The following is a 14,761-nucleotide window of genomic DNA, read 5'->3' as shown; positions in this document are numbered from 1 at the left end:
CAGCGTCTAATCTGTATTTAGACCCACTTTCTGTCATCAGAATGGTCACTGGCTCTTTAGAGGAGGCGATATGCTTGGTACCCATGGATAAAACCTAGGTTGTAAGTATGAATCAGGCAAATTGTAGGGCCAGTAAATGTTGCAGGCATTACATTACTGGAAAGATCACTTTGTGAGGGGTGGTCAGGAAAAGTTTGGTACAATTTCTGGGATTTACCTAGGTGGGGAGAGTATTAAGGGCAGCAAGGCACCATATTAACAAAGGTAAAAAAGCTTAAGGGCTATTAATAGGACCTTTATTGTGGATGAAGCAAGAGCATAAGGGCAGCAAGTTAGGAAAGCTGGTGGGGACTGAATTGTGAAGAGCCTTGAATTCCAGACAAAGGAATTTGGGCCTTATTCTCTAGGTTCTGGGAAGCAGTAGAAAGTTTAGGAGTTGTTTGTATACTGTGACTAGTACCTAGATTTCCGCTTCTTCTTTAGAAAGGGCAGCTGCCTAGAATATTATTTTCTCTCCATGACTTTAGGTCTAGAATTGCAAGTACCTGTTTTTGAAATCTGCCTATCAAAAGCAGTAAGGAAAAAGAAATTAATGCGCAAGGAATGACCCTTAGAGGCTTTGAGGTTTTTTTGTTTTGTTTTTAATTTCCCTTCCCTACTTATTCACAGAAGGCTGACAAATCTGTAAGTTCTCTAGAGAGAGACTTTCAGAGAATTTATTAATCGTGAGTCTTGTCGTTCCTATATCCTGTTCTGAAATCTTGAAATGTGCTAACTCCTTATTATAGCTTGACAGTGTTTACTGTATCTGGTTCCAGGGCCTTGATCACTCCCCAAGATGAAAGGCATTCCCACGATATTTTTAAGGCTTTCTTGTCTTTTCAAAGGTCACTATTTACTCTGTCCTACTTTATACCAGTCATGTGGCAGAACTACTCCGTGAGCTGGCTTTGTGCAGATCATGAGATACGGCTGCTGTTCCACTTGCCCTTGGTTTGTTTCTTGCAGGCATTCACCCTTTTATGCCTCTTCACAAACAGCATTTGATTTGCTCATGGCTTAGGCAGCAAGGTTGTAACTAAAATTATTAAACTGCTGCTTAAAGTTTTGCTGGCTTTGTAAAAAAGCCACTTTTTTCGTTTGACAAGCATATTTTTATTTCATGTCACGTACATTTGTCAATTCTGTAGATGATTCTTGTTGAGATATGTTAAAGCAGCCTCTAACATTTGAATGCATGACCTAATGTCTGGCTGAGCTTGGTTATACCAATCAGTGTATATAGGGTGAACACAGTTTTATTCAAAAGGCCAGAATTAATGGAATTTTGGTATAAATACTGTTGGCCCCAGATCCTCTTACTACAGTGAATAACAAATTATTCCCTCTGAAAATAAAAAAGTTGGAATTTTTCTTTCTTTTTTTGGGGAGAGGCTTACATTTTGAGTGGTCCTTTGAACCAATTCTGATTTCCTTTATGAAGATGGTGATGATGTTTTAGCCAGCTTTGGGTCAGCCATTTCAGTCTGTAAGAAGGTAGTTATGTTGCAGTTTGGTAAGTGCCAGGGAGGTGCCCAGAAAAACTGAAAAATGTGGGAATTAAATTCATAGGGCTCTTTGGATGTTTTAGAATCTCAGAGAGTAAGAATCATAACTATGTGATTTAAGTGTAATTTTTTTCGGTTTCACTAAGTGGCAAAAATTAGATACAGTGCTTCTAATATCATGGGTAATTTACAGCCAGAATTCAATAGAAAATAAGATAAGAATTGAATCTAGTAACTCTTTGATGTATCACAGGGCTTTTAAAATTTACAGTACCTCTTTGCTATATTCCTGTGATAACTAAATGACTGTTTCCCAATCCAGAGTTTTGATTTCTAAGTGATACTACTCTGCCATCTCCCTGTTGCTAATCTACTTCTCACCTTCTGCAGACGCACCTATGTTGGCAGCATGCCTGGCCGGATAATCAATGGCTTGAAGACTGTCGGGGTGAACAATCCAGTGTTCCTGTTAGATGAGGTGGACAAACTAGGAAAAAGTCTACAGGGTGATCCTGCAGCAGCTCTGCTTGAGGTAAGATTTAGAAAATTCCCTGTCTGTAATCACATTAGAAGAGTATGGGTGGGTGAGAGTAGATAGTCATATTTAGGGAACATATACATTGATTGGGTTTAATCATGGGAAAAACACTTAGATACAAACTAAAACCTGAAGCCATTTGATATTTAAATTAAAATGTCATAGAGATTTTCTTTTTTCTTTTTCTAATAATTCCCCTCATTTCTTTCTTTGTTTTTATCAAATAGTTTAATCAAAATTTTATGCATACTTATTGTTTAGAGACCAGTTGTTCTATGAGATTGTTACAAAAAACAGCAAGCACGTCTCCTCCCTGGGGTTCCTTATTTCCTCTTCTGCACTTTGATCCTCTGACTTTTCGTTGATTAGTCCATTTTCTAGAGATCATGGCTCTTGCTTTCTTGATTTTATTCAAGTTTTGGGCATTATAGATTCCTATCTATAGGAGATGATCTTGCTTGCTTGCTTCCTTTTGCCCCTACTATATCATTTTTATATCCCCAATCTCCCAGTATAAATTTTATCCTGATTTTGTTAAGTCATTGTTGAGTATTTACACTATTATAGTTATATAAGTGCTTTTCACAGCTGAGCCATGGGGTGAACTATGATCACTTTTTCTGTCCTTTTTGTTTTTCTGTGTTTTTAAAAATGTTTTTAGAGTTAATAATCATCTTGTTTCTTTTGTTCACTTTCACCAACTGTCTAATTTTCATTGGGAGACCTCCAGACACTTTGTGTTTTATTGGTTTTGTCTTCTCTAAGCCTCTAATCTGAACTGGTTGTTCCCACACTAGGCACAGAGCTGTGGTTTGAGGATCTCCCTTCACCTCCCCCACACTGGGTTTCCTGTTTTCCGTATTCCATGTCTTCCTCTTTCTTGGTTTATTCTCTCATTGTCCTGGTATTAGTCTCCCAGTAGCTTCCTGAGAAAGCTTGCATGTAAACGTTCTTCAACTTTGCATATCTGAAAATGTCTTTATGTTTCTCATACTTGATTGGTAGTTTGACTGGGTATAGAATTCCAGGTGGAAATAATTTTCCTGCAAAATTTTAAAGACATTTCTCCATTGTTTTCCAGTTTTCAGTGTTGCTATTGATGAGACTAAGCTGTTGTGGTCCTGTCTTTTGTGACTTGTTTTACTCTCTGAAAACTTTTCAGATCTCCTGTTTATCCCAGTGTTCTGAAAATTTACAATAATCTGCCATGGCATGGGTCTCTTTCCATTTTTGCTGATGCTTTGAAGGTTCTTTGTATTGGAAAATCCTCTCCTTTTATTTCTGTAAAATTTTCTTGAATCCTTTTTTTTTTTTTTTCTTTCCTGCGGTATGTGGGCCTCTCACTGTTGTGGCCTCTCCCGTTGCGGAGCACAGGCTCCGGATGCGCAGGCTCAGCGGCCATGGCTCACGGGCCCAGCCGCTCCGCGGCATGTGGGATCTTCCCGGACCGGGGCACGAACCCGTGTCCCCTGCATCGGCAGGCGGACTCTCAACCACTGCGCCACCTGGGAAGCCCTTGAATCCTTTTGTTGATGATTTCTTCACCTTTTTGGGGGAACTCCTATTAATTTGATGTTAGATCTTTAATTTTCTTATCTCTCCTATTACTCATCTTTTTTATTTTTTGTTCTACTTTCTGTGAAGAGTTCCTCAGCTTTATCTTTTAATCCTTCTATGAGTTTGTCATTTCAAAGAACCCCTTTTTTTAACTTCTCTGCATGTTCTTTTTATACTACCTTGCTCTTGTTACATAGCTGTAAAATGTCCTTTTGTCTCTGTGAGAAAAATACCAATAGATTAAAAAAAATTATTTTTCCTTTCTTTGCTCCAAAGCTGCATTTGTCTGTTCGTTATATATTTTTTCTGGTCTCTGTCTTTTATATTAGAGTCTTTCGTTAGATGTCTGGCAGTTTTTGTGTGTTCATATTTAATAGTGAGGGATGAAAAAGCTGATTGGAAGCTATGAACATATGAGAGGGGGCTTATTGATTACAAGTTTCACAGTTGGGTCATCTGACTAATATATTTCATTGAGGAACCTTCTGTGTCAATAACTTTAGGTCTTTCTGTTGAGGCTGGTCAGATTTCTCAGAGAAGACTCTTTAAGTCTCTTGGCTTGAGAATGAAGGCCTGGCTGCCAACATTCTAGGAACCAAGCATTCAGCATCCTGGATGTATGCATTCACCTGAACTGTTGTTTTCAGTATAGTATGTACTCTACTCAGCTGTGCCCAGTGTCACCTGCACAGGGAACCACTGCTTTATGTTCTTAAGAAAATCCCAGGACTTTGCTGGGATAGGGGAAGGGATCTGGTGTGCCTGACTGCTTCATAAATTTACTTTAACCAGTCCTCCTTATTTTGCCACCTCTGCCCCCACTCTTTACCCTGGTTTAAGTAAAATATTATTATTATTCAAATTGATTTGTAAAACCGAGGGAAAACTTGCTTTGTAAAAGGTTTTTTTCTTGTTTATTTCCTTGCTTTGAGTTCCCTCTGGCTTCTTGTTTTTCTGATTTTGTAATCTTCTTAGAACAGGATGGACTGGGACATGTGTCTTATGAGCAGGGAGACCATACATTTTGTTTTGCATGGGACAGTCCCAGTTTATGCCTAATTATTAGTTGCACTCTCTTTTAGTCTTAGAAGTGGGTCCTCTTCAGACAATAAAAAGTACAGTTACCCTACTTTAAAAGCCCCAGGGCTTGGAGATAAGAGTTTGATTTGGTTTGGTTTTGCTTGTTTTTATTTGAAGACAGTTCTTTTGAGTTGTAATTAAGAAATCTTTACTAAACCAAGGTCACACAGATTTCCTCCTATGTTTTCTTCTAGAAGTTTCATATTTTTAGCTCTAACATTTGAGTCTATGATTCATGCTGAGTGAATTTTTGTATATGATGCATAGTATGGGTCAAGGTTCCTTTTCTTTTTGCATATAGATATTTAATTGTTCCAATACTATTTGTCAAAAAAAGTATCTTTTCTCCATTGAATTGCCTTAGACATCTTTGTCAAATGTGTGTTTTATATTTCTGAGTTCCCTATACTGTTCCATTAATTTATGTTTATGCCAATACCACACTGAGTTGATCACATTGCTTTATAATAGGTCTTGAAATCATTTAGTGTTAGTTGTCCAGCTTTGCTTTTCTTGTCTAAAAATTTTTCAGCTATTCTAGGTTCTTCGCATTTCCATATAAATTTTAGAATCTGTCAATTGCTGCAAAACAGTCTGCTGGAATTCTGCTGGGATTTTTTTTTTTTTTTTTTTTTTTTGTGGTACGCGGGCCTCTCACTGTCGTGGCCTCTCCTGTTGCGGAGCACAGGCTCCGGATGCGCAGGCCCAGCGGCCATGGCTCATGGGCCCAGCCGCTCTGAGGCACATGGGATCCTCCCAGACCGGGGCACGAACCCGTGTCCCCTGCATCGGCAGGTGGACTCTCAACCACTGCACCACCAGAGAAGCCCTCTGCTGGGATTTTAATTGGCATTTCATTTGAACCTGTAGATCATTTGGGGAGAATTGTCATCTTAAAAATATTGTTTCTTCTCAAAAATATTGTTTCTTCTCATCTGTGAACAGGTATATCTCTGGGTTTTTTTTAGGTCTTCCTAACTTACTCAGCAATGTTTTTTCACTTTCAGCTTACTGATCTTGCACTTTGTCAAATTTATCCCAAATTATTTCCTATTTCTTGATGCTATTTTTTATTTCAGTTTTTGATAATTGCTAATATAAAGAAAGTACAATTTGTATTTTGTATATTAACCTTGTATCCTACAACTTCGCTAGTAAACTCATTAATTTTAACCACCTTGTCTCTCTACCTTTTTTGTTTGTTTGGCCTCTGTGTTTTATGTTAGGGCTTTCCTCCAATCTTTGGTGATTCTTTGATGTCTCTTTATATATATATAAGGTGTGACATTAAGATTATTGAACATTTTGTGTGCACATGTGAGGCTTGATACCTGGTAGGCTTCATCAGATATTGATAAATTGGGGGTGGGGTTCCCCAAATTTCAGGATCTGTAAATCTTATCTCTTAGATCAGTTGGTATTTTCAAAGAAGGGTCCTGTGGTATCATCTGATAGAGGGTGTCGGGCTGTCTGTATTGCAAACCTACTATTCTAAGCTGCCAGTAGTTAAAATTTTGACTTCCACTTTCACTGTTTTTGTATTATAATAATTATGTTATAATTTTGATGTTTATTATGTATTTAAGTATATAACTTAAATAATTTCTAATGTACTGTCTACCACTTATGTATTGTGTAAGTATGTAATTTAAATAATTTCTTAATTTCGGAATTTAGTGAGGAACCATTTTTTTACATATTTCATAGATTCTAGGAAAGATAGTTTCTGTGTGTGTGTCTCTGTGTATACATATATATCTGAATACAGCAATATTTTAACAAGAAATATGTGTGTTATGAGATTGCTATTCTCTAGGTTTATAGCTTTATTTTTTCTGCATGTTGTGATATACAGAAGTGCACTAAACTTGCCATGACAGTTTTTTTTCTGTCAGTTTCACTTTATAATTTCTAACTTTTTAATATACATTTTAATAGTATTTATTTGTTATGTCATTATTGTGTCCATTTCCTGCTATCTAGTACAGCCATTTTCTTTGTTTCATTCTTACCTTGGTTTCTCCTTAGGCTGGTAATACTTTTGCAGTTCATCCTTCCTTTTTGTTAGTGTATACCAGGTACAGCTTTTTTTGAATTTTTAACCTTCTTGTTTCATTATGTTTTATTAGTATTTCATATAATCAATTTTAGATTACTTTTGACTCTACCTGGAAGTCTGGATGTTCAATAGGCTTTTCAAATAGTGTACTAACTGGTATGTTAGGACTTTTGACATCTGTGGTTTGGTTGTTTTCTGTCCGCTTTTTAAAAAAGGGTCGTAGTATTTTTCCTTTGAATTATGTCATTAACTGTATGGACAGTTTGTTAGATCAGAAGGCATGTATTCTGTTTTTTTAGTACTACTTGTGATACCTTTCAGTTAAAAATCACACATCTCGGGCTTCCCTGGTGGCGCAGTGGTTGAGAGTCCGCCTGCCGATGCAGGGGACGTGGGTTCGTGCCCCGGTCCGGGAAGATCCCACATGCCGCGGAGCGGCTGGGCCCGTGAGCCATGGCCGCTGAGCCTGCGTGTCCGAGGCCTGTGCTCCGCAACGGGAGAGGCCACAGCAGTGAGAGGCCCGCGTACCACAAAAAAAACAAAAAAATCACACATCTCTGTTGCTCGAAGTATCAACATCATAAATGAAATATATTGTCCCTCCCTTGTATAAAATGAAATAATTAATACACAGTAATCTGGCCCTTCCTCATCTCACTACCTAGTTACTTTAGAGGATTTAATTTTTTTACATTATGAATCTTTATCAGAAACTATTTTTAACTTTTATATTCTTTCTTTTTTTAAAATTAATAGCTTTTTTTAAAAAGGCAGTTTTCGGTTTACAGTGCAATTTGAGTGGAAAGTACAAAGAGTCCCATATAACCTCTCACCCTCCCTCCCCCAGTTTCCCCTTAAAATTGATGAGTTGGTATTAATACATTATTTTAACTTAAGTCCATACTTTTCATCAGGGTTCACTTTGTGTTGTACATTGTATGGGTTTTGATGACTGTGTCAATGATATGTATCCACCCTTACAGTATCAAAGAATATGGTTTCATAGCCCTAAAAATCCCATGTGCCCCACCTACTCATTCCTCCCTCCCTCTCTCCAAGTCCCTGGCAGTCACTGATCTGTCTCCATATTCTTTTCTGTTCCAGGAATGTCATATAGTTGGAATTACACAGTATATAGCCTTTTTAGGTTGGCTTCTTTCACTTAGTAGTATGCATTTAAGATTCTTCCATGTCTTTTTCTGGCTTGATAGTTCATTTCTTTTTATCACTGAATAACATTCTACTGTATGGATGTACAACAGTTTGTTTATCCTTTTATTGAAGGACATCTTAGTTATTTCTAGGTTTTGACAATTATGAATAAAGCTACTGTGAACATTTGTGTGAGGTTTTAGTGTGGACGTAAGTTTTCAGCTCACTTGAGTAAATACCAGGGAGTGCAATTGCTGGGGTCATAAGGTAAAAGCATGTTTAGTTTTGTAAGAAACTGTCAAACTGTCTTCCAAGTTGTCTGTACCATTTTGCGTTCCCACCAGCAATGAATGAGAGTTCTTGTTGCTCCACATCCTCACCACCATTTGGTGTTGTCAGTGTTTTGGATTTTGGCCATTTTAATAAGTGTGTAGAGTGTCTTGTTTTTGTATTCTTTTTTGTAAACAAATTTCCCACCTTTATTTTTTAAATAACAAATTTATTGACATATAATTCACAAACCATAAGATTCACCCCCTTTAAATGCGCAATTCTCTGGTTTTCAGTATATTGACAGGTTGTACAGCCATGAACATTATCTAACTTTGGAACATGGTCTTTGCCCGTGTACCATTAGCAGCCACTCTCTATACCCCACCACCACCAGAAGCCCCTGGAAACCACTCATCTTTCTGTCTCAGTGAATTTGCCTGTTTTGGATATTTCATATGAATAGAATCATACAATATGTGGCCTCTTGAGACTAGCTTGTTTCACTTATAATGTTTTCAGGATTCCTCCATGTTGTGTGCATCAGAACTTCATTCCTTTTCATGGCTAAATAGTATTCTCTTATATGAATATATACCATATTTTGTTTATCATTGAGTGGTTGATGGGTGTTTGGATGGTTCCTACCTTTTGGTTATTCTGAATAATGGTGCTGTGATCATTCATATACAGGTTTCTGTGTAAACATAGGTTTTCAGTTCTCAGTGTATGACTAGGAGTAGAATTGCTGGATCATATGAAAATTCTGTATTTAACATTTTGAGAAACTTCCAAACTATTTTCCAAAGTGGCTACACTATTTTACTATCTCACTAGCAGTGTATGAGGGTTCCAGTTTCTCTGCATCCTCATCAACACTTGTTATTGTCTGTCTTTTTTAGTTTAGCCATCCATTTGATTTAGTATGTGTGACGTCATAGCTCATTGTGGTTTGATTTTCATTTCCCTAATTGCTAATAATATTGAGCATCGTTTCATGTGTTTATTGGCTACTTGTATATCTTCTTTGTAGAAATACCTATTTAAATGATTTGCACATTTTTAATTGGGTATTTGTCTTTTTCTTGTTGAGTTCCTTGTATATTCTGGATATAAATCCCTTGTGAGATAACATGATTTGCAAATATTTTCACCAGTTTTGTGGGCTTTCTTTTCACTTTTTTGATGGTGTTCTTTGAGGCACAAAATGGTTTTAATTTTGATAAAGTCTAATTTGTATGTATTTTTCTTTTGGTTTTCTATTTTGGTTTTAATGTCATATCTAAGAAGCCATTGCCTAATCCAAGGTCATGAGAATTTACTCCTACATTTTCTTGTAAGAGTTTTACAGTTTTAGTTCTTATATTTAGATCTATAATCCATTTTGAATTAATGTCTGTATGTGGTGTGAGATGTCAGGATCCGCCTCATTCTTTCGCTTGTGGATATCCAGTTGTCGCAAGCACCATTTGTTGACTTCTTTTTCCATGTATTGTTGCCCTTGTGGAAAATCAGTTGACTATAAGTGTAAGGGTTTATTTCTGGTCTTCCACCTGTACCGTTGACCCATATTTCTATCCTTATGCCAGTACCACATAATCTTGATTACTGTAATTTTGTAAAAATTATTGAAATTGGGAAGTGTGAATCCTCCTGATTTGTTCTTCTTTTGCAAGATTGCCTAGCCCTTCTGGGTCCTTTTTACTTCCATACAAGTTTTAAGATCAGCTTGTCACTTTCTACAAAAAAGCTAAATAGAATTTTGATAGGGATTCTGTTGAATCTGTAGATCACTTTGGGGAGTATTGCCATATTAATAATATTAATTCTTTGAATCCATGAACGGGGGGGTCCTTCTGTTATTTAGGTCTTCTTTAATTTCTTTCAACTTGGTTTATGAGTATATGTCTTGCAACTCTTTTGTTAAATGTAAGTGTTTTATTCTTTTTGATACTATTGAAGAAAATAAATTGAATTATTTTCTTCAATTCCTTTTCACATTGTTTATTGCTTATGTAAAGAAATACAAATTGAATTTTTGTATATCAGTCTTGTATTCTGCAACGTTTCAGAACTTGTTTATTAGTTCTAATGTTTTTTTTAGTGGATTCCTCAGAGTTTTCCCATGTACAAGATCATGTCATATGCAAATAGAGATACTTTTACTTTTTTCCAGTCTGGATGCCTTCCCCCCCACCCCCAATTGCCCTGGCTAGAACCTCCAGTACAATGATTGATAGGAATGGCAAGATCTATTCAGATTTTCTATTACTTTTTGACAGATTACTTTCAATAGTTTATATCTTTCTAGAAATGTTCCCATTTCATTTAGATTATCAAATTTGTTGGCATACAAGTTTGTTTATAGTATACTCTTTTTTTTTTTGCGGTACGTGGGCCTCTCACTGTTGTGGCCTCTCCCGTTGCGGAGCACAGGCTCTGGACGCGCAGGCTCAGCAGCCATGGCTCACGGGCCTAGCCACTCCGTGGCATGTGGGATCTTCCCAGACCGGGGCACGAACCTGTGTCCCCTGTATCGGCAGGCGGACTCTCAACCACTGCACCACCAGGGAAGCCCTATAGTATACTCTTATTTCTTTTTTATTTCTGTAAGGTTGATAGTAATGTGGCCTGTGTCATTCCTGATTTAGTAAGTTGAATGTCCTTGTTTTCCTTACTCAGTATGGCTAAATGTTTGTCAATTTTATTGAACTATTCAAAGAACCAACTTTTGGTTTGTTGATTTTTCTCAGTTGTTTTTCTTGTCACAGTTTCATTTATTTAAGTATTAGTCTCTAATCCTTCCTTCTGCTTGCTTTGTATTCAGTTTGTTCTTTTTCTACTTTCTAAAGGTGGAAGGTTAGTTTATCGATTGGGAATTTTCTTTAGTATATGCATTTACAGCTATCAATATCTTTATATGCACTACTTCAGCTGCATCTCATAAGTTTTAGTAACTTATATTTTTGTTTTTATTCATCTCGAAATGTTTTCCAATTTCCCTTGTGATTTCTTTTTGATTTCCCTTGTAATTTAGGGGTTAATTTCATGTTTTTGTGAATTTCCAAATTTTAAAAAATTATTCATTTCTAATTTTATTGCATGGTGGTCAAAGATTATACTTTGTATGATTTCAGGCTTTTGAAATATAGATATTTGTTTAATGGCTTGCTTATGGTCTACCCTGGAGAATGTTTGCATGTGCACTTGTGAAGAATATGTATACTGCTGCTGTTGTTGGATGGATTGATCTCTAGGTGTTTGTTATGTCTAATTGGTTGATAGTACTATTCAGGTCTTTTATGTTCTTGCTGATCTTTTCCCAGTTTTACCTGTTATTGAATATATAGATATATTTATTTATAATATATAGATTATCTCTATCCATGTATATCTATAGATATGATAGATATCTAGATATACTCACATAAAGAGATTTACTGTAAGGAGTTAACTCATGTAGTTATGGAGGCTGGGAAGTCCAGAATCTATAATGTGGGCCAGCAGGCTTGAGACCCAAGGAGAGCTGATGGTGTAGATGAAGTTTGAAGGCAGTTTGCTGGAGAATTTCCTCTTGCTCAAGGAGGCCAGTCTTTTTGTTCTTTTCAGACCTTCAGCTGTTTGGATGAAGGCCACCCACATTATGGAGGCAAGCTTACCCAAGGTTCACTGATGTAAATATTAATTTCATCCAAAACACTCTCCAAGTTGACACAAGAAATTAACCATTGCAAATAGTATGTAAAAACTTAGTTTCAACAAGCCCTCCTTCCCTCAGCCCTCTTTTGTACCATTTTTCTCATAGAAAATACATCTCTATACACTGTAAGCTTATCAACACAGTAGTATATAGTTGATTCTCATTATTTGCAGTAGTTATGTTCTATAAAGTTGCAGCAAACACTGAAGTAGCAAATACTGAATTATTGCTCCTTGAAGAAATACAGGGTTAGCTTCCTGCAAGCCAGTTTATCATCAATCAGTACATAACCTTGTTTTATTTGTGTTTCTGTTTAAAGTTGCCTTATTTATATATTTAATATATATTATTGATTCATTAACTTTAAACTCATGACCATAACCCTATAACTCATGCCTGAATGAAGCTATCTAACACACGTAGTTTCTCCGTAAGGCACATCATGGCCTTCTTGCTCACAGGAACACTAGACAGCACTTCAGCACTGCCTTTGGGGCTTTTTAAAGAGCAGAATCACTAACAAAAAACACAAAAATGCAAAAAACCTGGCACTAAATAGACTGCAAGGAGGATCCTTGCTTAGAATATGAGAATTAAAATAAGAAGGCAGAGCATCATCTTGTTTGACCTCAGCGGGGAATATGCACCTTGGGTGATGTGCTATACCATGTCTGCAAACGACTGCAGAAGCACTACAAGTATTAATTTTGGAGTTACAAATAAATTCTAGCAAGTAGGTGAATTTGCAAATATAAAATCCATGAATAATGAGGGTCAGCTGTAATTATCGTTTAATGAAGTTTTTGAATCAGATAAGAGAACATAAAAGTCACAAACAGGCTTCCCTGGTGGCGCAGTGGTTGAGAGTCCGCCTGCCGATGCAGGGGACACGGGTTCGTGCCCTAGTCCGGGAGGATCCCACATGCCGCGGAGCGGCTGGGCCCGTGAGCCATGGCCGCTGAGCCTGCGCGTCCGGAGCCTGTGCTCCGCAATGGGAGAGGCCACAGCAGTGGGAGGCCCATGTACCACAAAAAAATAAAAAAATAAAAAATAAATAAAAATACCCAAACCGAATTTCTGGAAAAGACTACACCAGATGGGCCTGAGAACAAAAGAAAAAATTAGGGAACTTGAAGATGTAGTAAGAAAAACCATTTGAAATGAAACCGAGAAAAAAGACAGAAAAAAAAAAAAAAAAAAAAAGTCACAAACAAAAATGCATTTTATTGTCTTTTTAAAAAAATTTTATTGGGGTATAGTTGATTTACAATGTTGTGTTTCAGGTGTGCAGCATAGTGATTCAGTTATACATGTACATGTATTCATTCTTTTTCAGATTCTTTTCCCATATAGGTTATTGCAGAATATTGAATATAGTTCCCTGTGCTGTATAGTAGGTCCTTGTTGGTTATCTATTTTATATATAATAGTGTATGTATGTTAATCCCAAGCTCCTAATTTATCCCTTCCCCCTTCCCATATACTGTTTTTTATATTTACTGATGTAATTACTTTTATTGGTGTTCTTTTTTTGTGTGTTTGGATACAGTTTAGCAACCTTTCACTTCAGCTTTTAATATTTCTTATAGTGTGGTCTGCTAGCTACAAATTCTTTCAGTGTTTTTTCTTTTTTTAAATCTGGGAATGTCTTAATTTCTCCTTCATCTTTGAAAGATAGCTTTGTTGGATATACAGTTCTTGGTTGAGTCTTTTTTTCTTTCAGTATGTCCTCTTACTGCTTTCCATCCTCATGGTTTCTAATGCAAAGTCAGTTGTTAATATTATGGATACTGAAAAAGTTGATTTTGACAACATTTGCCAGTTCTCATTGCTTTTATGGAGGAGCAGATTTTCAGACTTCCTTAGTCCCTCGTTCTAAAAGTGCGTACTCATACATTTAGTTTGAATTCTGGGCTTAAATGATTTCATTGCTTCTGATCCTTTTATTTTGATATATTTGTTGTTCAGATGGAATATATCTTCAGGTTACTTTTTTATAAGGATTTGTTTATAGGTTATGTTTTGAGGCCCTTTATATTTGCTAATGTCTCTTTGTTGTCTGCACCAGTAATCCCCATATGTTTTGTTCACATATTCCATCAGTTAAAATTTTTGAAAATATATCTCTCTATAATATAAATACGTATGTAATAAGGGTGTATTAGAATGCTAAGGCTGCCATAACAAAAATACCACAGACTGGGTGGCTTAAAAAAAACAAACAAATGTATTTTCTCACAGTTCTGAAAGCTAGAAGTCCAAGATCAAGTTCTTGGCAGGTTTGATTTCTCCTGAGGTCTCCTCCTTGGCTTGCAGGTGGCTGCCTTCTCAATGTGTCCTCCCATGACCTTTTCTCTGTGCTTATGCATCCCTGGTCTCTCTCTTTCTTCTTATAAGGACAGCAGTCATATTGGATAAGGGCCCCACCTTTATGGCCTCTTTTAACCTTGATTACCTCCTTAAAGGCCCTATTTCCAAATATAGTCACATTGAGGGGACACAGTTCAATCCATAACAAAGGATAAATATGTAATATAAACATAACATAAATGTACCATTGTACTAATGTTAGATATTTATATGTGCAACACACACAGAATAAATTTTTTAAAGTAATTATTTTTAGTGAAAACAATGTATTCTAATTAGATAATTGTTTTTATTTTATAATGTGGCTATCAAAGCTTATTCCAGAAGTAAAAGTGTCAACTCCTATCATTTTCTTGTTGTTCACATCTTTGCCTCTATTATCTTTAATGATATTTTGCAGGAATTTTCTTAAACACTCCATTCATCCATTTATATTCTGTAAAAACAGTTAATCAGGCACACATGGACTGCAGTTGTGCTGTAATTAC

The 14,761-nt window shown here is 36.4% G+C and overlaps 1 protein-coding gene across 1 annotated transcript in view; it reads left to right on the top strand.

Moving 5' to 3' along the window:
• Nucleotides 1–14,761, top strand: part of LONP2 (lon peptidase 2, peroxisomal) — a 90,030-nt gene that overhangs the window by 29,754 nt on the left and 45,515 nt on the right. Inside the window, exon 8 of the mRNA XM_081217818.1 lies at nt 1,938–2,079. Within this exon, the coding sequence (XP_081073944.1) occupies nt 1,938–2,079 (142 nt within the window). The remainder of the gene's footprint in view (nt 1–1,937; nt 2,080–14,761) is intronic.

Source organism: Mesoplodon bidens (assembly GCF_964165515.1).
Source record: "Mesoplodon bidens genome assembly, chromosome: 18".
NCBI lineage: Eukaryota > Metazoa > Chordata > Mammalia > Artiodactyla > Ziphiidae > Mesoplodon > Mesoplodon bidens.
This window is presented reverse-complemented; position numbering and strand designations above follow the sequence as displayed.